Genomic DNA, 27,225 nt, shown 5'->3' on the forward strand with positions numbered 1-27,225 from the left:
TGCATATGAGTTAACAGACTGGGTGGTAAATGCTAGACTACCAAAGCTAAGCTCTGCAATGGAATGTAAATAACAATGGCCCAGCCTTCCATTTAGGCCATTTGTCACTGTGGCAACGGGGAAAGCTTTCTGTACACAACAAGGCCTAGCTAAATGCCACAGCCTGACACAGCCTAGTATTTTATTTGCATTCAGTGAAGATGTGGAAGAATCCTTCAGAATATTTAGCTACAAACACAGTAAAATATTTTGCGAGGCATAAAGGAGAGGTTAGTGCTAATAATACTAACTAAATAACTAATAATGAATCTGCAACGTTTAATATTAGTTTATTTCAAGCAATGTTTTTATCATTTTGATTTATTAATTAAATACTTTAAAATTTCATGCAGAGCTGTCATTCATAAAAACTGATGTTATGATTACTTAATTTGGCAACAGAAAAAAGTTCTAAGAATAACTTTTACTATAATGCTTGTTTTAAATAAATTAAGTTTCCAATATGCATTTATTTTAATTATTATTAATTATTAAATGTTAATAATAATAATAGTTTTTTAAAATAGCAATTATAATTCACGGAAGTTTAATAAAACATATTAGTTATAAATCAAAATGATAAACATTATTATTATTATTATTATTATTATTGTTATTATTATATTTATTCAAGTCTTAACCACTTAACTGACAATTTGTTTTCCCAAAAAACGCTCCAAAATTGTCGGATTTTTTCACGAGTGAATTAGGTGAGGAACATCCATTTTAACTTATCCAAAATGGTTTCATAAAAAAAAAAGCTTTTTTTTATGATTTGTAAAAACAAATCGTTTTTTAAAATAACTGAACATCGGAACCACCACTGGAACATTGGAAACATCGCGACCATCGCAACGTTCAGTTTGAGACCGAATACAAGAACCAGGTATGTCAGGGGTGTGAGGGGGGAGGTTAACTTACTTTTCCCCAGCAGCTGCTCAGTTCTGCAGGCGCTGGGTAGGGGGTCCTGCTTTGCTGACCGATCAGCAGTGATCGGCAGCACAGCAGACAGAGGAGGAGAGGGTGCTAGTAAGCACAGGGACCAGAAGATTCTCTTCCTGCAGCTGCCCTCATGTTTATCTGACTGGACGAAATTTTACATCCAGTACAGATAAAGAACTGCCTGGTGTGGACAGAAAAGTACGTACATGCCAGGCAAGTGGTTAATGAAGTCTTTGGCTTTCTTCTGCTGTACTACAATTACTGTACCTGCATGCCCCATTAGCCATTATCATAGCATGAAGGGGTTTGGTATATTACAGTAGATTAACATTCATAATGTCGATATGAGAATGTCAACATCAACATGTTCATCAAGTCAACATTCACCATGTCAACATTGATGAAATGTCGACATAGTCGCAATATAAACAATACAGTGTTGAGGTATCCCTTACCTTAGCCCTAACCCTAATTCTAATGCTTTCCAGATGTTGAAATGCATAATGTTGACATCTTATCTGTCAACATTCTGGTGTCGACATTATCATACCGCCCCCAAACGTTCAACTTTTGGATGGACACTCCCAGTTTTCGAGGACTGTCCCGTCGTCCTGCTCAAGGGCTGCAAAAGGGGGGTCCAATCTTACCGCTGCTCTGCATACAGCGGGTGAATAGGTACCGTGCGCATTTTTGTAGCGTTCACATCAGTGATCTCTAATACAAATATGTATATTCTGCGGAGGGGTTAAACAAAGTGCATGCTCTGTAAAAAGATATTACTCCACTCTCATAAAGATGCTATTAAAACTTGTGATATTGTTACAACACTGGAAATGCAAATGAATACAAAAAAAGTGTTGGTGCTTCACTGGCCTGTCTCGCTGTGTACCGTAACCACAAAGCTGTTAATGATTCTTCCAAATATGAATGACGCTCAGATTTTCTGGTGCCGATTAGACACCTGTGTGGATTAGGAAGTCTGAGTGTCGGCAGAGACGTCATCATTCAGATTTAGGGGTAAATTTACTAAAGTGAGAATTTTTAGAAGTGGAGATGTTGCCCATAGCAACCAATCAGATTCTAGCTATTATCTTCTAGAAGGTGCTAAATAAATGTTAAGTAGAATCTGATTGGTTGCTATGGGCAACATCTCAACTTCTAAAAACTCTCACTTTAGTAAATATTGTATCATGAACTTAATCAGGTCATATTGGGTAGGTGTAGTATTAGTATATGGTTTCAAGTCTACAGTATATATAGTATAAAAGATCTGGACTCTTATGTCCTGTCATCAGGTCATGTTGGTTAGATGTAGTGTGTCTGTGCATAGCAAGTAGAATTATACAATGCTCTCTTTTATACCATCTGCATTTATAAAGTAACATGCTGTCCATCAGGTGGTATAGTGCCTGAGCTTAAGTGCATTAAATGTATTAATTCCATTTTATGTCACCCTCTTTAAATTGCCACTGTGCTATAACATCAGCTCTGGCTCTTGTTTTCAGTTGGCAGTACTAGGCTAGAACACTCACTGTCTTATGATCATATTCAGTGGTAGGGAAATCTTACATAGCTATAGCGTCCTACTGTATACAATACAAGGAATTGTATTATATTGTGATTGTGTCAAGCAGTTATGTCATATCGGGTAGGTGTAGTGTTCTATGGACCTGATTCAGACCCGGTCGCTAAGTCGCGCTCGCTCTGAGCGATTTTCGCCTGTCTGCGCATGCGTATAATTCACAGTGCGCGTGCGCAAGCCAGTCTTTGCGATCGGATTTTGGTTGCTCATAAGCCACTATCAGGTCGCTACTTTGAGTGACAGATAGTGCCGTTTATGGGGGGTGGTAACATGGGAAGGTGCTTGTAAACGGGGGAGTGGTGTTGCGGACGTAGGCGTGTCAGGCCCACAAAATGGCGTTTAATGGGTGTGCATAATTAGCAAAGTAGCGTTATTGTACACGTCACCTGCATGTATTTCAGCCAGCACTGATCGCAGAGCTTGCGGCGGGGAAAGGCTACCTCTAGGGCTGCGAGCAGCTCCGATGGCTCTCGATGTTACCGATTAATCAAACAAATCCAGGCGATGACGTGTGTTGGGAGGGGAAAGGGGGCGTCTTTATAAACTAGCGAGTGCTCAGTGCCGTAGCTCGCTAAGACATAGAGGGCGTCCTTACGCCACGCAGTGCGATTGAGGAATTTGAATATCCGCCCCCTTTTCGCCAGCGAGCGACCACATCTTGCGAGCAGGTCTGAATGAGCTCCTATGTCTGTACAGAGGGCCTGATTCAGATTTGTACACAAATGCAGATGTTTACGCAGATTGAACGATTGTTAGCCATTGCGCATGCATGTAAGCTGCATTGCGCACGCGCAGTGTTTGTTTTGTGATTACGGTCGCACAGAGGATTCACTCACAAAGTGACTGGCAGGTAACCAGCATTTGGGGGTGGTAACAGGGGTGTGGCTATAGGAACGTAGGCATGTCAGGACCGTTTAAACACTGTTTTCTGGATGTGCATATTTTAGCTACTGCATCCTTGCTCTCAGAAGGAGATCCCTCTGTGTGTCTGGAGACCTGATGTGCCTGTGGCCCCTTAGACTTAATTAGAAGGCTGGCAGCCGCCTGATCTGCGTCGATGTTACCAATGTTTACGCTGCTGGGTGTCGCTGGACGGATATGAGAAGGCTGCAGTGGGCTTTCCTATGCTCGGGGAGGCTTTGGAGACTTTAGCATATTTTCACTATTGCTATCCGTGAGAGATTGCAGCTGCGATGGAATTTGTTTGCGGATCTAGATCAGGTGCAGAATGTAGTAGCATCGTAATATGAGCATGTCCAGTGGACAGTTCTTGAGAGTTAGCTGTAGGTTGGTTCCTATGCGTGAATGAAGAGTAATTGAATTGGCATGCACGATGTATGCATAGAGGGTTCTCCACACAAGTTACATACTAAATTTAGAGTCTTTGGAAATTAAAGTTTATACTAACATAGTGGGAGATGTACTAAGCTCCGGAAAAATATACATTTTTCAAGCACAGCCTGCAACATGACAGTTGGGAGCTGAGTGGTTGGTAGTTTATCACTCTCTAATTTATCACTTTCCTGAGCTTAGTACATCTACCCTATGTATCATATTATACATACTGCAACCAAGTGGCTTCTTTCTGGAAGGATAAATAATACATGGGAGGCTTATTATGGAGAATACCAAATCAAACCTGGCGTTCACCTGGCGTCAGCATTTCCAATACATCATTTTTCAGCTGATTTTTTTCGTAATGATTCTGCATTTACTGAGAACAGACAAATTTGCAAATGTAATGGCAATACATTCATCTGCCTATCAGGGTACGTTTGGAGTCACAACACCAGCTGCATCCTCAGATGTCCAATTTGCTGAGTTTCCTTGGAGTGAAGCCAAATTGTGGCATAATTACCATACTAAGAAGAGAGGTGTGCTGACCCATGTCAGACTGAGTAAATGTAGACTTTACCCTCGGGGTAATTTTGTCATCATTAGAACCTGAACAGCTCCTAAAGTCATCAGGCAGCTTAAAATTGCATGCCTGGGTAATATGGTGTAAATTAAGGATGATTTGTGAGCCATACCAGAATGGTAGAGTCATCTCATTTTTATTTTAAACTACTAACTTGTTAGCAAAGACGAGAGCAAACATCTGACTTAATAATTACTTTGTATTTCTTCTTTGTACAACCCATGCTAGTTAGTTATACAGTACCATTTTCTTCTCCAGAGCCCTGCTACTGCCTGCTGCTGGAATAAAGCTGGCAGTACCGCAGGACTGTATTTATGGTACTACTAGCTGGGATAAACGACGTTCAGGGCTGCCATCAGAAATTGCGGGGCCCGGGACTGACAAAGTAGGCAGCCCCCCCAGTAGCACACCCAGAAACCCCCCTGATGGGCCGACACCTTTTTTTTTCAGAGACGGAGACAGCCTCACACTGACTGCCTCCTTCCCAAGTTGTTGCCCAGAACACAGCCATTCAATCAGCTGCTCACATTTGCCAGACTTTCCCTGCTCCCAGCCATTCTCTCTGCTGCCCAGCTGCGGCATCCGCTGGCTGGTAGGCGCCGCCTGTCTCATACCCAGCCAGCAACCCCCCGGGGCGAATCGCCTTTGTGCTATGTCCCTAGGTCTGTCTTGCATGCCCAGCCAGGGGTTGGAAAGACCGCATTAATCTCTCCCTCTGGCCATAAGTGGGAGGCCCCTGGAGGGACAGACCCTGGAGCTGGCAGGAGCCTGCTGGGGGCTATGCTGGAGACTGGAGTAGCACAAGATGCTGAACCCGAGCAACGGAGACCAGATCCACATGGTGACCTATGTGGGGGATTACTTGGACTCCATCGAGTCTCTCCTGTTTGACTTACAGAGAAATGTCTCCCTTTATGCAGGAAATTGACTCCAAGTACAAGGTAGGTGGACGGTGCGTGGTGTCCTCCCACCCAAAGAGCTTGGGCAACTTTCCCCCATGTTGTTTGCTGCAGTCCCCTCTACTCCTTATGCATCCCTCACTCTCTGCCCTCTCCCCATATGCATCACTAACTCTCTGCCCTCTTCCCCCATATGTATCCCTCACTCTCTGCCCTCTCCCCATATGCATCCCTCACACTCTGCCCTCTTCCTCCATAAGCATCACTCACTCTCTGCCGCAGTGGCAGTAGGAGCTGGCGGGCCCCCTCTGTTCAGCCAGGGTCCGGGCCTGGGACTCCAGTCCCAGCAGTCCCCCCCTGATGGTGGCCCTGCAGACGTTGCCTGGGTTGAAGTCTAGACCCTAAAGTACACCTGCAGTCTTTATTTGTTTACATTGTCCTCGTCTAGAGCCAATTCCATTGATCCTGAAAAGAACCCCACTGTTTGCTAACATGCATGCAAATAGTGGCGTATCTACCATGGGTGCAAGGGGTGTGGCTGCTATGGTGCCCAAGCTGAATCTGCACCCAGTCACACACACAAGGTGGGCAAGTCCAGTCAGGGCCACTGAGGGGGGTCCAGGTGTCAGCGGTGTTGATTTGTTGCTGGCGCATCGGCAGGCAGACATGGAGAGACAGCGCCGCCGGTTGCGAGGCAATCAGAGCTGGTGGACTGGCAGCCAATCAGCAGTCACAGCTCCTTATTGTCTGTCGGCCTTCAATTGGTTCACAACCGGCACCAGATTAAAATTGCGGCAGCGCTGTCTGTCCATGTCTGCCGCTGCCTGCCGGTGTGCCAGCTGTAATTAGCTGGTGGCCTGGCACCAAATCCACAGATGCTGGCTGCTGATGGGACACAGGGGGAGGCAAGAGGCTGCTGGAGGGACACGGGAGGTGAGTTGCTGGGGGGGAATATTGTGTAAGAGGCATTTCGGTGTGGCATAATTTTGTAAGGGGCATTGTTGTGTGGCATAATGTGTAAGTTGCACTACTATTGTGTGGAATAATGTGTTTGTGTTATATATGGCACTACTACTATGTAGAATAATCTGTAAAGGACATTACTGTGTGGCATAATGTATATGGGGCACTACTACTGTGTGGCATAATGTGTATAAGGGGTAGTAATGTGTGGCCTAACATGAATGTGCTCTGTGTGGGGGGAAATGTATGTTTTTCTATCGGGGGGGGCCCTTTTAAGATCTTGCTATGTGGTCCAGAGAGTCCTAGTTACGCCCTGGCATGCAAACACAGAGGTTTGACTAATATATAAGGTCACTTTAAAAAGAACTAACACTTGATTTAATCTGAACTTGCAAAATTCATAAAGTTTGACTCTTGCTCAGTGATTAAAAGAACATTTTTGTAGCTTTCACACAGGTTTTTGGCAGACTGCCAATTTTCACTTGAGCCAGCCCAAGAATCTATGCAGTTTAAAAGTATCCTATTTTTAGCAATTGTATGACAGTGTGTGGCCTTGACGAAGTTCAAACCTAGGCAAAAACCTAATCCTGGTCAAGCTACACCACCATGACAAATTAAGTGGAGCTAGGTCCAAAACTCTGGCCGTGCATAAAGGACAAACAGACATATCGACACGCTTTCTTTTATATATATATATTGTAGTTTGCGCTGCAACAGAAGTGTGATCTTGTATTCAAATCCTTCTTTTAGGTGAATTCATGTGCGGTTTCTCCAGACTACCAGCTAGTCATCACATGTTCTGATGACAGTCGGATCCATGTGTGGGAAGCAAGCAGTGGTTTGCTAAAGCATAAAGTGACAGGTCACAAAGGTAAGTGTCCTCCGGTGTAATTAGCACTTTGCATGCTGATTCAAAGATAGTCGCACACACATATACAAGTGTCACATATCAAATTAATCAGCACAGTCTGTCTCATGGGACCTGGCACTCTGATAGGGGCTGTTTGGCTCCACTGTTGCAAAGATGTGCAAGGCCAAAACTGTGTAAGCCTCTTACATAGATAGTTTCATAATACTGTACACTCTAGCTGCATGTAGGGGAATAGGGCATATTGCATTTATTATTGTGGGATGTAGTCTGGAAGCCGACGGTCTAAATGCCAACCGCCGGCTTCCAGACACTGTAATCCCGACTAGGGACGAATGACAGGCATCTAAATCTAGACGCCTGTCATTTGACCAATGTCGGTAGACCGACGCCAGGCATCCCGATCGAGCGGATGCCGGGCACCGCAGCTGACAGCCGCGGGGGGGGTTAGGTTTAGGGCTCATGGGGGTGACTTAGGGTTAGGCACCCCCCCGGGAGGTTAGTGTTAGGCTAGGGGGAGGGAGTGTTAGGGTTAGGTACCCCCGGGGGGAGGTTAGGGTTAGGCTAGGGGGAGGGAGGGTTAGGGTTAGGCACAGGGGGGTCACTGCCAAGGCTAAAGGACATTACTCATTTCGAATTCTTCTAGATCACTCTGCTGCCTTGTTTAGGCACTTAGAGGGGGGGTTAGGGTTAGGCACAGGGGGGAGGTTACATGCGGCCGGCGGTAATACATATCACACCCATTATTGTACACTCACTATTTCCATTCACTTCAATAAAAAAAAAGGTTTTGCATAAAATTTGCAATACATACGAACACAAATAAAAAAAATAAAACTTCCATCATAAAACTAATGTATCAGCTTTCTTTCTTTTCTTTTTTTTATTTCTTTGTTTAATAAACTTTTTTTTATGGAAGACTGACAACTATAAAGCACGAGTACATAGAGATTTGCAAGAACAGTGACACATACAATGGTATAAAGAGACATTTCTGGACGAACTGTCTCTGATGAGGATGAGATTTAGATCCCTTTCCCACGTGCTGGTGCAGGGTAGTAATTATTGAAAATTATTATATGTTTTGAATAAGGCAGATATTGTGTGAGCAGCAGTTAGGCGTGATACATATTTTCTGAAATGAGGTGAGTTCTCCATTGGCTAAACCTGATCTAGTAGAGGCAGATATGAAGGGCCTGATTAGTTGCTCATTACATGTGAATATCTTGAATATCTGCCTGTACTCTGTTGGCCGCATCTATATGAACACACTGTGAACAGGGCCGGATTAACAATGGGGCGGGTGGAGCTACAGCTCCAGGCCTCCCTTTGAAAATAGGTCCACAGCATACACAGGCTCCAGTGCAGACAGGGAAAAAAAATAATTTGTTTTTCTATCATCAGCAACAGTCCCGTTCACTGCCCAGCTCCGCTGCGATGGCACCGGCCGCACTACCCTAGCTACGGCCCTGCTCACACCCCCCCTTGGCCCTCTCCTCTCCACTGGTAGATTGGCCGACCGAAGCCCCTCCCACCTCTGACACATGGAAGCTCCGCCCCCGAGTCAACCATAGCTCCGCCCCCTCATAATCGTCCTGCTCTGAAGCTGTGTGAACCAGTCGGACTAGCTCAGGAGGGGAAGTAACAGGCAAGCACATCCAGGTTATCTTTCCACAGGTCAGTGTAATGTCTGGCCACTGTGTATTTATGTGTCTATTTGTGAGTGTATGTATGATTATATATATTTATTGATATATATATATATATATATATATATATAAATGCATATGTATATATATACATATATATATATATATGTATATGTGTGTGTATAAATGTAGAACCGAGGAGCGGTCATAGATCCAAGGAGCGGTCTGACCGGATGGCAGCGGATGCAGGAGCAGGGCTTAAGGTAAGTATTGTGTTTGTATTTTAAAATGTATTTTTTTTTTTAGAGGCACTATCACTGGGGGTACTATTATAATGTGTTATAAAGGGCATTACTGCGTGTGGCATAATGTGTTATAAAGGGCATTACTGCGTGTGGCATAATGTGTAAGGCGCATTACTGCGTACAGCAATTATTCACTCTGAGGGGAGAGCTTGGGGGAAGCCCAGCACCACCCTAAGTGCTGGGCTTACCCTAATGTGTGATGAATTTTGGGGTGTTCTGCAAGGACACGCCCCCTTTCTGGAAGCGCACACGCCTCCGGTATGTGCAGAGGAACACCTTCTATAAAATAGGGGGGGGCGCAACTGGGAACTTTCACCCTCAGCTCCTCAATATCTAGAACCGGCCCTGAATAGAGCCTACGAGTGCCGTTGGAGAATGTACTGTATATGTATACATATATTTTTTTTATTATTATTTTTATTTTAGTGGTGTTTGGAGGGAAGGACAGAGAGGGTTTCCATTCCAACATCGGTAAAGTGTGAACACATCTCTATAAAATATTGTATGTAACCAGTGATTTGTAAAACATTTTTTATTGAAAGAATTTTGATAGATGTAAAATTACTTTTTAAACACCTAATTGGTTGCTTTTGTCACAGTAAGGTGTTCATTTGGTAAGAGGAGGTGCCTACAGGAACTATCCCATCATCAAGCTTACTTTGTATAAAGGGTAGCATATTAGTTTCTGAGATACCATTTGCCATCATTCTCTGAAAAATTCACTTTCACCAACATCTAATGGAATAACAATAAATATCATTAAGTGTGTATGTATGTATGTATATATGTATGTATGTATGTATGTATATATGTATGTATGTATGATGTATGTATGTATGTATGTATATATGTATGTATGTATGTATGTATATATGTATGTATGTATGTATGTATATATGTATGTATGATGTATGTATGTATGTATGTATGTATATATGTATGTATGTATATATGTATGTATGTATGTATGTATGTATATATGTATGTATGTATGTATGATGTATGCATGTATGTATGTATGTATATATGTATGTATGTATGTATATATGTATATATATATATATATATATATATATGCACAGACACACACATATTACCTCTGCCTGTGAAGCTGTGAAGAGAGAGGACGATGTAGCAGTCGGGTGCGCGTCACTTTGGATGGCTGGTATAAAACACACTAAAATCCTTTTATGTAATCAACGTTTAAAACTTGTATTACTCCTTACGTTAATCCTGATGAAAATGAAGTTCTGAAATGTTGAATACATAAAAGGATTTTAGTCTTGTTTTATACCAGCCGTCCAAAGTGCCCCAATTCACTGTTTATCGCACATTTTTGTTTGCACCTTCCTAAGGGTGCGAGCAGAGATGCCGGAGCCGGCAGCTGCCACGCCTGAACAGAGCAATTGAATTTCTCCGTCGGGCGCCCTAAATAAAATAGCCACTTTTAAAAAAATTTAAATCGGGTTATTGGACCTGTATCAATTATCATATATTGTGTACCCAGCATAAGAAGTCAGTTAATGAATGTGTCCAGTTATTGCAGTGGCTAGGGGTGTGGGATGTACACTTATAGAAATATGCCAATAACTTGTCTGGATTTGTTTTCTTTTCTTTTTTTAATCTAAACTATTCTAGCACTCAAAGAAAGGCAGCAAAACACAGTTTACATCATTTCACAAGGTTGAAGGTAGGCCCAGCGGAATTGACGATTCCCGTCAGCGGCAGCCCGACATGAGCAGAGTTCCGAGCAGCGTAAGGCCAACAGCGCTGGAAATCCTGATCGTGGATAGGTGAGTATTTACTAACCTAACCTAACCCCCCTAACCCTAACCCTCCTTAGGGGTGCCTAACCCTAACCTCCCCCCAAGTGCCTAACCCTAATCCCCCCTCTAAGTGCCTAACCCTAACCACCCCCTTCCCCGCTGCCTAAACCTAAGTCCCCCGGGGGGGGTGCCTAACCGTAAATTCCTCCCGGGGTGCCTAACCTTAACCCTCCCTCCCCCTAGCCTACCCTAACCCTCCCGGGGGGTGCCTAACACTAAGTCCCCCCCGGTAGCCCTAAACCTAACCCTCCCCCCCCACGGCTATCCGCTCGCGGCGCCCGGCATCCCTACGATCGGGCATTTCACCCTTGCCGGGATATGACAGTCGGGAAGCCGGCTGCTGGTATTTAGGCAGTCGGCTTCTCGATTGCATACCGGCCCAGCTATACCCTCCATGGAACTAAACACACCCACAGCCCTACGTAAACCACATTGATCACGACCTCACATTATCAGTCTGCAGCACTTATCACACCCCCTGCATCGGTGCACAATAGGCCCTTCATAAATTTCAGCTCCAGGCCCATGTGGACATTAATCTGGCACTGACTGTGAAAGTAGCGTCATCACTGTCAGCACACATTTAGTCTGTCCTGTCTTTGGTGCAAGAAAACCCTCTGAAACACACAACTCCTGAGTAGCCCGGAATCTGCCTACTTGCCCCCGGCACACTTATCCCATGGGCCGTATTCAATTAGGAGCGAAAAGTCAGTTTTTGCAGTACAGTATCGCCGATGGCGTCTTTTTCGCTGATTTCATTTATCCCCGTATGCAATTTCAGCGTCTTTTCGCCGGCGCGATAACGCAATGCAATGTAATAGGCGAAAAAGTTTCGACTATGAACACCAGGCGGAAAAAAGTGTAGAATTGGGGTTTTGGGGTGCAAACTTGCGGAGACCACCCTAAACCCTTTTTACACCCCCCCTTGACGCTAACTGCGTCATAAAATGCAAAAAATTACACAAAGGACGCCCCAAAAAAGCACTTTGAAAAAATGGGAGGGAAAAAAAAAGGGGTACAAATTCAAAAACTAGCGAAATAGCATTTGGAGGTGTCTGGAAGTATGGGGGAGGTGTATTTTTGATTGCAGGTGCTTGCTGAAAGTGCATTTTTGGCGCTATTTAATGCTTCACTTTAGCAACTTTAAAATATTCTTGCACCCATTTTCATGTACCCCAAATTTGATGGGAATACTTATTTATACCAAAAAAAATAGCAAAATGATATTCTTCACCACTTGCTGGAAGACGCTAAATAGCGCCTATTAAGACCATTTAAAAACCTGAATTAGCTTCAGCAGGGTTATTCGGGGGTACCTATAGTGATTCCCTGTGTCAGAGCATCTTTTGGGGGTGTCAGGCTGATTTCCCCAAAACTAGCAGAACTTTTCGCCAAATTCAGTTTCGCCGGGACCCGTTTTCGCTGATTCTAAATTGAATACGGGGATACGCGGGGACGCGCGTGATACTTTTTCGCGCAGAAAAGCGGCGAACATGGGGAAAAGTCCGGCAACTGACTTTTCGCTCCAAATTGAATACGTCCCTATATGCGAATGCCCAATTACACTGGAGATATAGCTGAGATCCATATTTATCTGAATCATAATTGCTGTAAATTGCATGTGCAGGTCTTGACGCATACACGGCTTGCTAAAAATCATGAGCTCCGTCTGTAGACAGACTTTTGTGCAACTCATAATCAGGGCCGGAGAGTCTAAACCTAGGTACACAATTAGGGATGTGTACCTGGACTATAGTACATATGCCCTGATTCAGAGCCGGATGCTCTGACAGAGCGCTCGCTCTGAATCAGGGCCGTCCTTATCTTTTTTAAGAGCAGCCTCCTGGCCGCTCGCATAGCTGTTGGTAACCACCCACAACTATAGCGAGCGGTCAAAAAGATGGTCGCGATGGTCAAGACCATCGGGCTTGCGACGAGAACCTTGTGGTAGGGTCTCGTTGCCGCAAGCCCTGGAGTGCTTTCGGCTCTATCAGAGCCGAGAGCACTCCCACTGACATCACTTGTGATGTCAGTGGGACCGGCCCCCGGCACGCCCACCAAGGGGGCGTGCTGTCACTCACCATCGACAGCACGCCCCCTTTGTAGCGAGACCCTGAGCGACGGCTGGGCCGTCGCTATCCGGGTCTCGCGCATGCGCACGTCGGAGCCGGCTCCCTCGTGCGCATGCGCACTGGGCTAACATCAACTGAATCAGGCCCATAGACCCCTAAGTTGCTGATATTTCCAGAACTCTGAGAAGGGAATTTTCCAACTAGCATAAATCTCAGAGAACTGATGGATCCCAAACACTTAGACCAGCTGTCCAATCCTAGAAATCCCTGCTCTGATCCAAACTCTATAATGTGTTAGGCCAGCCCTTGTAGCAAAACTTGGGTTGGCCAGCAATGACGTTAGTGGGACAAACTGGGATGAGACACTGGGATTAGCGTTTTCATCTTGAGTGAGTGGAAATAATTGCTGAGTGTGAAGCCAAGGAGCAATCTCAGAGTATATTTGGAGAGTGTGTTTTTCTTATGGAAACCCCTTTGCTCTGTGTTTTTATCTCTGGACCATTTCAAGACTCTGGGCTTAATTCACATGGCCGGCTCCCTCGTGCGCATGCGTGAGACCCGCTACGACCGACAGCGCCGGTCGTAGCGGGTCTCTTTCCAAAGGGGGCGAGCTGTCGATGTTGATTGACAGCTCGCCCCGTTTGGAAGGCGGGCCGGGGAGGTGGCTGCCCAAACGGAGGCGTTCCCATGGGGGAGGCCCCACTGACATCACTAGTGATGTCAGTGGAGAGCTTCCGGCTCTGACAGAGCCAAAAGCTCTCCGGGGCTTACGACAAGTGTGACCCTACCCTAGGGTCTCGTCGTAAGCCCCGATGGTCGTGATGGTCTATGACCATCGCGACCATCACCCGAGCGGGGTTAACCCACAGCCTAACGACCGAAACAGAGGCGGCCAGTCAGGATGCAAGCGGCCGCCCAGTTTCTGAGCGACCGCTTGCATCCTCCGACCGCCTCTGATTGAGGGCCACTATTCAGAAGGGTGGCGTGATAGTAGCTTTTATTTTATGTTTTTTTTATTTATACTATTTGGCCTTTCCATTTATTGGACTAACAGCTAATAATGATACATACTTTTATTTTATAATTTTGCTACCTGTGTGTTCACATCCTATTGGCACTTTCCATTTATATCTGAATTATTTACACTTAACTCAGTGGATGGTTATTATTAAGGAGAGGGAGACTGATGTAAATATCTCTCCTTTTTTATAATAAACGTTCTCCCCTTTGGTATTACTTCTTCTTCCTAACATTTGCGTCACTACTATTCCTTACCTAGGAATTATATAAATAGTTTCCCACATATACATTAAGGGCCTGATTCAGAGCCGGACACAATTAGCGCTCGCTCGTCCAGAAAATAGGGGTGGCTATTCAAATCAACCGTTCGCTCTTTGCGGTCTGTTCACGCCTCTAGGTCTGAACGAGTGAACAAAACTTGTGGTCGTTTTTTGGAAACTACGCCCCCTGGCCGCTCGCATCCTACGTCATGTCCGCTATTTATTAGATTAATCGAGTACATCGGCCAGCGTATGAACTGCTCGCTATTCTTGGGGTTGGTTTTTGCTACCACAATCTTGCGAGCAGTTCTGGCTATAAAATAACCCAGTGACGTGGTCAATGACGCTGCTGTATTAATTATGCACACCCATAAAACGCCCGTTTTGACCTTTAAGCACGCCTGCGTTCTGATATCCACTCCCCTGTTTTCAAGTACTTTCCTCTGTTACCACTCACAAATGCCTCTTTCTGTAACTCAAATTATCAGGCATTCGCTATTTTGCGAGCACATGAATTTCGACCACACTGAATCAGGCCCTAAATCCATAATAAAAACCTTTAAATCCACAAAAAACTTTCTGAGTTTCTGACCAGTGCGGACGGTTACAAACATTTAGAAACAATGGGCCTGGCTGCATCTTTTTACACAGTGTGACTGCGTCTTTATGCTAAAGCCTCAGCCGAGACACTCACCAGCTGCATCGCTAATACGCCGCTTTGCATAAAAAGTCCACCATCTGCACCATCAGATGAACATCCGTCGCACCATCAGATGAACATTGGTCCCACCATCAGAGATTAGAGCAGCTCTATGGTTGCTCCGAGTATCCATCGGAACATGGCCGCCAGTACCAGTGCAATTGCAAAAAAGGACACAGGACCTCATTCAGAGTCGGTCGTTGTAGCCGCACGGTCGTAAGGGAAAGGGGCCGGATATGCAAATGATGCACTCGCAAGTTGCGTCCTTAATATCGGATCGGTAGCTGGACGACCAAGGGGAGGATGCGGCCGTAAGACAAAAAAATATGCCTCCTTCTCGTACGCATTACACGTCATCTCCGGGCATATAAGGATTAATCAAGACCATCGGGAACCATCAAAACTGGTCGAAGAGCTTAAGGTTGACCATACCCTCTCTTAAGCATGTGCCATGACACTACTTTGTTAATTATGCACTCCCATTAAACGCCGTTTGCATAATTAGGCACGCCTGCGTTCGGATCTCCACTCCTCCGTTTTCAAGCACCTTCCCCTGTTACCACCCACAAACGGTTCATTCTGTTACTCAAACTAACGACCTGGCTGTGTTCAAGGAGAGAGACATTTCTGATCGTAAGAGCTAGTTTGCGCACGCGCATTGCGAACTTTACGCATGCGCAGTTTAGCGAACATCGGTGGCGTACGACCATGCGGGCGCAACGACCGACCCTGAATGAGGTCCACAGAGTCTGGCCATGACACACCTGAATCTAGCTATCCACCCCCCTATTACTACCTAGGAACACCCACTGAACTTGTCTCTCTCTGCCTCCAAATTTGTTCTGCGTCCAGCGGCTGTAACCATCAGGACTCATGTGGAGTGGACTGACAGAGACTGAGTGGTGAATAATAGCGATCACATTGGGAGCATGTTCATTTTTGCCATGTTTATTCTCCCCAACCAAGAAAGTTTTATAGATTGGCAAGTTTTGAAGGCTGAACAAAGAATTGATATTAAAGGGCCAAACTTAGTATGTAATCTGTAATCTGTAACTTGCAAAGAAATATCTTTCAGTTTTTGGAGAACATCATCTTAAACCTACTTTCCTACTTCCAAAATGGAAATATCATGGTCTGAAAGTTGGGAGGCATCCCTTTGAATTGTGAGGCCTTCTTTGATTTCATTTCTGATATTTGAGGAGTGTCTGAGATCCAGACTACCCACTTGGGACGAGTCTAGAGAGGGTGATGAATGAGTTGGGGATTCAGGATCAGATCTGGAGTTGGCTGCTTGTAGCAATGATCTCATGTTTTGTATGGAAGTAAGAGTTATTAGGTCTGATTGTACTTTTCTTATGACTACACTTTCTATCTTTGCACATTGTAGGGAACATGAAGGCAGAGAAGAGGATCCGTGTAGCTGTTGGCGGTGTAAAGCATGTGTTATGCTGAATGGCTCACTAATGGGTGCAGACCACTATAAAGTGGTAATCAAGTGGCCCTCCTTCCAGATTTGGCATAAAATTTAGAAGTAGAGTATTACCATGATGGTAGGTGCTGGAGGGTAAGCGGAATGCCTTTCAGTAGCAATCAAGGTAGTTGGAGTGCAAAAGCATATTTATGAAAAGTGTAGTTGTAGGGAAGGCTACAGTAGATAAGTGTCCAACTCAAGAAGCTGCCAGATATGTGTATTCTTTACTATGAAATCGAGCACTTACCACTCTAGATGTGGCTACAGAATGTTAGGAGAATGTCCTACAGGACGTGCCTGTATGGTAGATGGTGAAAGAGGGCTTGCACCTCAACCGGAGAGAGTATAATGAGCAGATACTTCTGCAGTGATAAGCCAGCAGACTGCTGCTGACTACAGTAGGAGAATCAATGGTATGGTGGAAATTTGACTTGTCCCCTTTGAGTAGCGGAGTAACTATAAATTTGCCCAAAATATCAGTCTGGTGAGGCTCTGGTGATAACTACCTTAGAAGAGTAATGCAGACTGAAGTGCCCAGCTACGAGTAGTGGTATAGGCCATGGCAAGATGTGCAACTAACCTCAGTACAGATATATGGATCCCCGTAGAGTGGATGAAATCGGGGTGGGCTGTATAAGGATCATCATCAGCATGATCAGCTATTCAAAGCCCTTGATGGACCATATTGGTTGAACTTGAAACAGTAACTTCCCCTAATTGATGGGAACATCTGGTGGTGATAGGCCTGTTCCACAGACTGATGAGACGACTAGCCAATCCTAATTCATGGCATTGTGGCTTAGTAAGGCCTGATTGCTGGTCAAGGCAGGTGTCTCTGTATTGTTGAAGCTGGATTAGTGGCTGAGATGGAATCAGCGTAAAAATTAGCGTGCGCGACATCATCTTGCGAATGGCAGCTAGACTCCATTTTAGAAACAAGAATCTGCAAGACGCCATTTTGCGACCAGCGCCATTTTAAGTTACAACTCACGAGCTAAGTACAGATGGAAATGTTTTTGATAATCTTTTTAGAAGCCATGACAGGCCCATTCTGGGGACAACCTTGCGTAGAGAAATACCAAAACAACTAGAAAAACAGCCTCATGAGAAAAGTAAATAGAATAGACAATACACCAGAATACTGTGAGTGTTTACATACAAATTGGGAATCCCTGTATATAGACAAGTATAGTTGTGGCAGTTGTAATATAACTCAGTTATTTGTCTGAATCCTAAACAGGTTTTAGTTTCACTCTCAGACAGAATGGCCCCGGCTTCACAGCTGGGGGTCTCCACCTTGTTTGAGAAGTGAAGCTCACTGCCCATAACACATTTGCATTGCAGTTTGAAACTGTTAGTAAGGAATGAGATATGTGTGTGTATTATAAATATATATATATATATATATATATATATGTTAAATCCATCATAAATAGAATCTCATGCATAAACACCTCCTGCATGCAAGCGCTGTTTATTAGCTGCATGCGTGCACATCTGCCCCAAATCAGATAGACCTAGCTAGCGTCTTTTCCCATATCCCTAATACTTACATAATGCACACTTACACAAAAGGTTCCATAGCTATAAAGTAAAAGATCCAAGTTTTATTAATTTATTACAAATGCTGTGAAATAAAGACTATTTTGGTATCTAAGGTTTAATACGTGATAAGTAAGCCGTGTTTGATATTATACTGATCCGCACTTTATCCACAGCATTCTGCTATCATCGGTGTGAAGATCGGAACATGCGTTTGCAACTTATGGACCATAAAGACATAAAGAACCAAAATGTACTTTATAAAACCAACAGTCTAGATTTGCATGATGTGGGAAAATGAAGGCAACAGCTGTTGGAGGCTGGACTGTGGCTATTTGAATCAACCTGTTAAATGCCCTGTAACAAATGCACCCGCACTGGGAACCAATGGGATCAGCAACAAACTCCTCTATTGTGTTGTCTATTTCTGGGGGGGTATAAATATGAGTGCTCTGACCCTGGGTTTCTAGTCTATTCTGCTGATTGCTGATTGACGGAGGTCTCTTGCTGATGCCGGAATCTGGTCCCAGAGCGCTTGCGTATGTATGACTGTATCTTTGGTCTGTATAATTTCTTTGCGCTAAATTGTACTTAGATCACAGCGTGTATTATCTGTACTTTGATTGAATAATACTTTGTGCTTTGGAAACACATGTTCAAGGTCTAAAGTCTTTATTTTACTGTATGACTGCGTACGCAAATAGCGTAAATCTTAGAGGTTATAGGCAGGTTTTAGAAGGTATACGTAGGAAGGTATATAGCCAGTATCCTTAGTATAGAAGCAGTCTCAGAAACACTTGGGAGGCTAACACTGCTAAAGGTCAGTTGTGGGGTAGAACTTCGAAAGGACCCCAATAATGGTAATAAAAGAAGTTGGGAAGCAGGAGTTCCATTCTGGCACATCTGCATAACATGGCTTTTAGGCAAAGCCCCCATATCTGTTTTCAATGTTCAAAATGATGCACATATATCAGTGCTACAATGACAATGGCATTACAAATTTATATAAGCAAACTTAGTGAAGCCCAATTCAGAATTTCTAGTTCTGATGTTATGAGGTAAAACATTCCCTAAACCTTTGCATACAAGATACAGTAGCAGCTGAATTAAAGGAAATCTGACCTGAGTATGAATCACAAATACTCATCTATTCCATATATAATGATCAAAGCCCAATGAGGAACTTCTGAGTCCTACTGATGTTTAAATAGCCGATTTCAAGTCTTTTCAGATTGGCTGGCAATTGCATATGTAGACAAGCTATTGGTACAAAATAGATCATTAACTTCCATGCTATCAAACATAACTGGTAGTGGAGACATTACCTTTGATAACAGGTGACCACTTGGCTACTAAATATATATCTTTTGGCATGATCCTGATGTGAAGGTGATGGCTGTTACTCTCAGTTCCCAGACATTTGTGTAGTAATAGACATTCACATCGATACATGACAAGTTTCATCTCTAAATGAGACTTTTTCAATGAGAATGAGATCTTGTTCCCAATTAGATCTTGGTTTCTTGTATTCATGGATGTATCCAATCATGGTTGAAGTGGTCAATTCCCTATGTATCTACAATCATGACTAGATACCTCCAAGAATATACTAAGTGGGAATAAAGTCATTATTCTTACTAAGGCAACTCCTGTGGTCCATATCACACCACTCCCAATGATCCACAGTCCATATCACATAACACCCAGTGGTCAGTATCACGCCACTCTCAATGGCCATATGAGACTGCTCATAGTTGTCCATATCACACTGCTGCCAGTAATCCATATAACACATCTATCAGTAGTCAAGATCAGACTGCTCCCTGTGGTCCATATAACACACTGCTTCAAATAGTCCATATCATACTGCTCTCGGTAGTCCAGAGCACACTGCTTCCAGTAGTTCATATCAGACAGCTCCCTGTGGTCCATATCACACTGCTCCCAGCAGTTCACAGCACACTGAGATTGAGCATCCTTGTCTTGCTAGCTTCTGCTTCAATGATCTTCTCTTTATATTGCCCTAATTCCCACCACTGATGCTGTGAGGAAACTCTTCCAAACTAAATGGGAGTCTGAATTGGGAAACAGTTTGACCAGGAAAACTGGGCAAATATATGTGATGGTCCTGCCAAATCTTCCATCAACATACAGTAACCATTCAGAAAAACACTTACAAATAGCTGTATTGCTGGTATTAGCTCACATCAGGCATTGTGGCATCTACCCTGATGCTTTAGACACCTGTTGGAGGAATTGCACTTAGCTTGTGTCTTTTTTACACTCCTGGTGGAGCTTCCCCAAACTTCAGCCATTCTGTAAGGATGTTATCTCTCTCATCTCTCAAGTTCTGAATTTAGAGGTTCCACATGACCCTAAGTACATAAATTTTCCTCTCCCTATCTCAGACTGCTCCAAACATACTTATAAATCATTGTGACAGATTCTGAGTGTTGCCTTTTGGAAGAATCTGCTGCTGCCCTCCGTCACCTCAGTCTGCAACAGTATAACAAACATATCAATTGCTTTATCAAAAGGTCAACCTGATTAATAATACAGGATAAAATAATGTTTATCTATATAATAAGCAATAAAGCTTGTCTGTCTGTCTGTCTGTTTGAACTTCGTCAGAGCCACACACTGCCACACAATCCCTAAAAATTGGGGCACTCTTACATTACACAGGTTTCAGGGCTGGCTCCAATGGAAATTGGCAGTCTGCCAAACACCTGTGTGAAAACTACAGAAGTACTGGCAGAACCAATTACATTAGCAACCAATTGTAATACTGAAGTACAAGCTTTATATAAGCTCATATTTCTTACTGCCATTCATACAATTTACTACACTGCGTTATCATGTACTTGATATATGAAAGGAGTCATTAAATACAGTTGACTTCTTTTTACACTGTGTTCTTATAAAATATGTTACACATTTCAGATGTAGCAACTCTATGGCACTTAAGCTACTCTAATATAAGTTATTATTATTATTATTATTATTATTATTATTATTATTATTATTATCAGTTTCTTATATAGTGCAGCATATTCCATTTCACTATACAATTGGAAACAACTGATGTCCAGGTTAACCAAACAAATTATAAGTCTGATAATGAATTGCCAGCACATGCACAGAATATATTAATCAGAACAAAAATGTTATTTTAATAAAAATCAAGTTTATTTCCTGTGTACACCACACCTACTGTATATTTTACACTTCAGTTTTGATTATTTATCAGTATAGTGGGAAGCATCTAATTGTCAATATTGATTATTTATAAGTAGTTTTCATTCTACACAGAAAACAGCATTGCATGGATTTACCCTTATACGTGTCTATGGTTACATTTAATTTACGAGGATTTACACTTTTATTTACTTTTTGCACTTTATGATCACATTTAGGTATTTTACAGACAGGGCTGGCTCCAGTGGTTGGAGCACCCTGTGCCGGCTCTCTCTAGTGCGCGAGACCGAAACTGGGGACGTGGTCTAATTACAATAGGCCATGCCTCCTATGTGATGTTATTTGGAGGCGTGCCCGCATGGCACGCCTCCAAACAATGTCAGGCTGGGGGGAGCCTCACTAGCTGGGCTTCCCCCAGCCCTCTCCCATCACTGACTGGATGCCGCCGGCATGTGCTCAGCATCCATTCAGACTCCGGGGTCCGGCACCGCTGCACAGCTGCGGAGGTGGGGGTCCCCACCCTCCCGATTTGACCACCCGCAGGCCACTTCGGCCCACAGGTGGAGCAGCGGGACAGTACTGTCCCACTGAAATTGGGATGTTGGGGAGGGGTGTGCCCTCTATGGGTGGCGCCTCTGTTTGACCGCACTGGTCGAACACCCCTATAGCCAGCCCTGGTTACAGAGGATGTAGTCATTATGTTGACAGTCATAGTTTTGGCAGTACATGTCACTATTACATTTAGGGTTAGGCTGCAGTTAGGGTTCTAGCATTGGAAAAATGCTATGTGGACATGCCGACTGTGACCATATGACCATATCGACATAATGTCCATGTTGACATTGTGAATGTTGACATTCAGACCGTATGAACATTCTGGTGTGAACATTTCATACCATACCCATTTTGCAGTGTTGTATGTGCTACAGATAACTTGGGGTATATATCCTTAAGTTCGGGTTTTTAGAAGTGGAGATGTTGCCCATAGCAACCAATCAGATTCTAGTATTATCTTCTAGAAGGTGCTAGGTAAATGTTCCGTAGAATCTGATTGGTTGCTATGGGCAACATCTCCATTTCTAAAAACCCGCACCCCCGTGAGTGCTAGCTATGTTAAAGCATAATCAATAAAGTTGTTATTTAATAGTGGATCCCTTACATATTCTCTAACTGCCCTAGTGTGCCCTCTCAATAGAATATTATTTTTATTATGGATTTTGGCCAAAACTTGGCCACACTGACGTTCCTGGAGCACCTCCATAACAGTAGTTTCTAATAAATAGAGTTATTTTAATTTTTTATTAAAGTCGGTCATTATTACTATTGCAGTTTTTTTCCACGTATTTTTAGAATACAATGTAGCTTTATTTTGAGACTATAACATGAATCAAATATAATGTAATTATTAAAAAGGTATCCCTCTAACAGTTCTATTTATTTATTAACATTTACTTATACTTTATAGCACCAGCATATCCTGTTGCAATAACAGATAAAGGTGTATACACACGTAACGATTTTTTAAATGATTTAACTATAATGACGTCGTTATCGTTCAATCGTTTAAAAAATCGTTCAGTTTCTGAGTTATAACGATGAACGATTACTGTTCCTGCGTGTTCCCGTTTGTAGTTTGCAGTTCATTCTGACTGACCAGCTGAACGATTTTCATTAAGGGAAGTTACAAAAATCATTTGTAGTTCAAAAAATCGTTCATTACACATTCAAAAATGTGACAGAAAATCGTTCATAAAATCGTTGGTAACAAAATCATTGTGTGTGTATGCACCTTAACAGTTAACAATTTAGTTGACTTGTTTTGGTTACATTTGAATATGAAGCTGAGAGCTCCATCTTGTGGCACATATAAGTAATGACAAAAGTAAAAAAAATAATCTTGTAATAATTGTTAACATTTATTACAAGATTCATATTTTATATTTTTCTACTTATTATAATGTATACATAACAAAGTGGAAGCCTCTCAAATCAATTTGGCAATACTATTCAGGTGCATGAAAAGGAAGGGTCATACTAAAAAAAAATAGACTTAGTAAAGTGCAGATTGTCTTTGATAAAAGATGCTTGTTTAAAAATATTAAAGATGATTTTAAAACATAAATGTGCTGGGATGAAGCTGAATCCAGACACAATAAAGATAGACTAAGCAATGGCTTTGGAGACTTATTTAAAAATAAATAAATCTATATAATAATTTTATGAGTTCTGTTACATCTACTGAATGTGCATGCAGTGTGAGCCGAGCACGCCCCAACGGCTCCCACTGCATGGGAGACAGGGTCGGACTGGCCCACAGGGGTACAGGGGAAATCCCCGGTGGGCCCTACTACCTGAGGGCCCCACCCCCTCCTCTAAGGGTCATGTTTTAGACTGTGCACTGAATTGTACACTGTTACTCTATTGGAGGGTCAGTTATCTTGTGGAGCAGGACCACTGAAAAACATTGGTTCTTGGCTTTCTTCTATAGAAACTAAGTCAATATTTGCCTAATGATTAGCCAACTGTGGTGGCTGGCCACACCCTGTAAGCATGGGCCCCTACTACTGCATTCACCTGGTGGGCCCTTTATGCCCCAGTCCAACACTGATGGGAGATGAGACAGACCTAGTGTGCAGGACCTGGTCAGCAGGGACATGCAGTCACAGTAGGCAGGGGAGCCAGAGCCTCCCCTGTCATACTCCCTTCCCTATCGTACTCCCTGTCATGCTAAAGAGTTTTGATATATACATGTAGGCCTCCCCAGCCATTGACCTCACCACACGTCACTGCTGGCCAGCCACCGGGAGTAAGTTTCTGAAGGTGGGATTGGAGGAAAGGGGTGTTAGGAAGGGACGGAGCATATGCCAGAGGGGGGAGGGAGGGAGGACGTCTACTAAATATGTGTAAAAAATAACTGAGCTTTGCAGTTTGCCTACTTGTAGACAGTATGGAGGTGTAGATTGGATGAGCTCAGGCGACAATGGTTTCACCAGATTCCGTTAGTGGTCTTAAATGTATCCACTATTTTCACACACAAATTATCTTTTCATAAATGGAAGATTATGGGAATATTAGACATAATGTATACTATACAGGAACCCACATACTTATGACACGTGACATTACACTTCTTCTCATACCAGATATATATGAAACAGTTTCAGCAGCACTCATCCAGTCCATACATTATCATATGAAGCAGAATATTAGTAGCACACAGCCATCTACAAATATTGTTAGATTCACAAATGTTTAACATTTACAATATACAAGACTTAGGGGTCTATGTACAAATCCTCGGAGAGAGATAAAGTTGATGGAAATAAAGTACCAAACAATCAGCTCCTAACTGTCACTTTACAGGACCCTGCTTGCAAGCTTACATTCTATAGAGAAATAAGCATTGATTCACAAGGATAGGCGCTGCATACTGTATATTGGCCTAGCCAGATTGCAGAGGTGTTTGGTGGGCTGTATAACCCAGGGTCAGGAGGATATGACAGTGAAGATAGAGAAGTTACTGTATGTGTGGACTGTATGGAGGTGATGTAATTGGGTATGTTTGGGGTTCTGGAATTTGATAAGCTGTCTGAAGAGGTGAGTTTCCAGGGAACGTTTGAAGGTTTGGAGACTAGAGGAAAGTCTTATTGTGCATAGGAGGGCATTCCACAGAGTGGGTGCAGCCCGGAAAATGCGAAAGGATGAGAAACGTAGATCTTGTGCAGAGCAGAGAGGTTGAGTTGGAAGATATTTAGATAAGCGAAGAGATGTATGTTAGTGTAGTTTGGTTAAGAGCCTTATGTGTATGTAAAAGTATTTTATATTGAATTCGGTAGAAGACAGGTAAACAAATGGTAAGACTGATAGGGCGAAGCTACAGATGATGAACATTTAAAAAAGATGATCAGCCTCAAAGCTGCATTCAAAATGAATTGTAGTGGTGATAGTCTGTTTTGGGGAAGACCAGTAGGAAGTCTGTGGCAACATCAATGCAGCAGATAATGAGTGCATGAATTAGAGATTTTGCAGTGTTTTGTGTAAGATATGGGCATATTCTGGATATGTTATCTAGATGTATGTAACATGATTGGGAAACAAATTGAATTATTTATTGATGCGTAATGAGACTGCTAAATGACAAAAAACAAGGTTTTGTCCTTTTCTACCTAATACATGTGCCCTGTGTCTTCAATTATTCGGTGAGGGCGAAGCTAGCAGCTTATGGCTTAAAGGTTTTGAGGCTGATTCTAAGTCGCACGCTTTAGCTTCTTTTGCTGTAGTTGTAACTGTGACTATACACTAACATTAGTCCTGAGATGCCACTTTGAGCGCCTTCATGCACTGTAATACTGTGTGGTGCTTTTTCAGACACTACCATTAAATCAAACCCTTCAGCCATGACACTCCCATAACAAGCCCATAAGATAGCCCATCTCTGTGTGTCTGAATTGCCACCTCACAGTCACAGTCCAGGAACGCCCAACACATTTCCAATACATTTCTCCATGCGTGCATCTGAAATTGCAATTTCGACTGTATGAACACAATCCGAACACATGCGCAGTGCCACTTAAGGTGCGTATCCACTAGCGGATAGTGGAAAGACAGTATGATTACAACATTGTAACCATACAGTCATTCCTCTTCCCCTGCAGTGCCTACACTAAATGATATGTCGTCAGTGTAGACACCCTCCCTCATCCCTGAACATGGTCTATCTGTCGTTATCGGCAGATTGACCAGCATGTTCAGGTGATGATTGATGTCGGAAACGACCAGGGGGAGCGTGCATCGCTGGTCGTTTCCGACACTTTCATGCCCGATTTGAGCATGATTAATGAACGATTGAACGATAACCATATCGTTATCATTTAATTGCTCATTTTAATTGGCAAGTGGATACCCGCCTTTAGAAGCATGCTCAGTAAATAATAATCGCACAACTATGTCCGACATCGACATAGCATGCAAATCAGAATCAGGTCCTTTGTGTTAATGGAAAGCAGCCCCCTGACATTGCGAGCAACTTATCACAATAGAGCATTTAATGGGAGTAAGCTATCGCTGCTTCTAGGCAATGAGATTACCTCCAGTGTTCTATAAATCATTCTTGTTCAATATTAGAGCTCATCCCTGATTTAATTGTAAACAGTTTTTTCCTCCCCCTACTTGGTATTTATTCCTGATTTACACACCCGTTATATTTTCTCCTTCTCTTTAGTGTCTTTAATGTATGTTATTAGGGCAAATAGTCTCCATTTGAGAAGCATATACATTTTATTTGGAGAGCAAGTTATGGGACATGGATGCAATTCTGCAGACCTATTTAGCAATGCGAGGAACACATGACAGGACAACCGTTCATTTTGACTCAAAGTTTATTCCATCTACGTTTAAACCAGTCATAATGTGTCTTCTGTAGGCCCAGTAAAGTCATGCTGCTTCTCTCCAGATGGCTCATTGTTTGCTAGCTCATCACACGACTGCTCTGTGCGGATATGGACAGTGGACACGGCAGAATGTCTCCATATATTGACAGGTGTGTTATAAGTTATAAGAAGATACAGAAGTATAATAGAATAATGTATTTATTTTTATGTCAGCTGCATTACTGTCCCAAATAAGGATTATATAACAGCACAGCCAATCAGCTCCCAACTGACATCTGTTTAAAAAATGACAGTCTGGAGCTGATTGGCTGGAGCAACATTTATCATACACAGCGAGTTTTATCCCTCCCTTTACTGTTCCTAATCATAATTATAGCACTTTACATCATTAGTCGTATTTATATCACTTTTACTGTTCCAAGCTATGGAGCTTTTACATCAAGTTACTGTTCCAAGACATTATTATATCACTTTAATGTGTCTAGCCATGATTATGACTTATCTGTTCTTGGATGTTATTGTATCTCTTTAGTGTGCCTAGTCATGATTACAGCACTTTAAATCATTTTCCATGATTAGGG

General features: G+C 43.0%; 1 protein-coding gene across 1 annotated transcript in view; it reads left to right on the forward strand.

The window, feature by feature from the left end:
- Nucleotides 1-200: 200 nt before the first annotated feature.
- WDR38 (WD repeat domain 38) overlaps nt 201-27,225 on the forward strand; it is a 42,011-nt gene continuing 14,986 nt past the window's right edge. The window contains exons 1-3 of the mRNA XM_088471142.1: nt 201-269; nt 7,094-7,214; nt 26,677-26,793. Coding sequence (XP_088327268.1) covers nt 201-269; nt 7,094-7,214; nt 26,677-26,793 — 307 coding nt within the window. The remainder of the gene's footprint in view (nt 270-7,093; nt 7,215-26,676; nt 26,794-27,225) is intronic.

Source organism: Taudactylus pleione, unplaced genomic scaffold (genome assembly GCF_031769625.1).
Source record: "Taudactylus pleione unplaced genomic scaffold, aTauple2 ptg000110l, whole genome shotgun sequence".
NCBI lineage: Eukaryota > Metazoa > Chordata > Amphibia > Anura > Myobatrachidae > Taudactylus > Taudactylus pleione.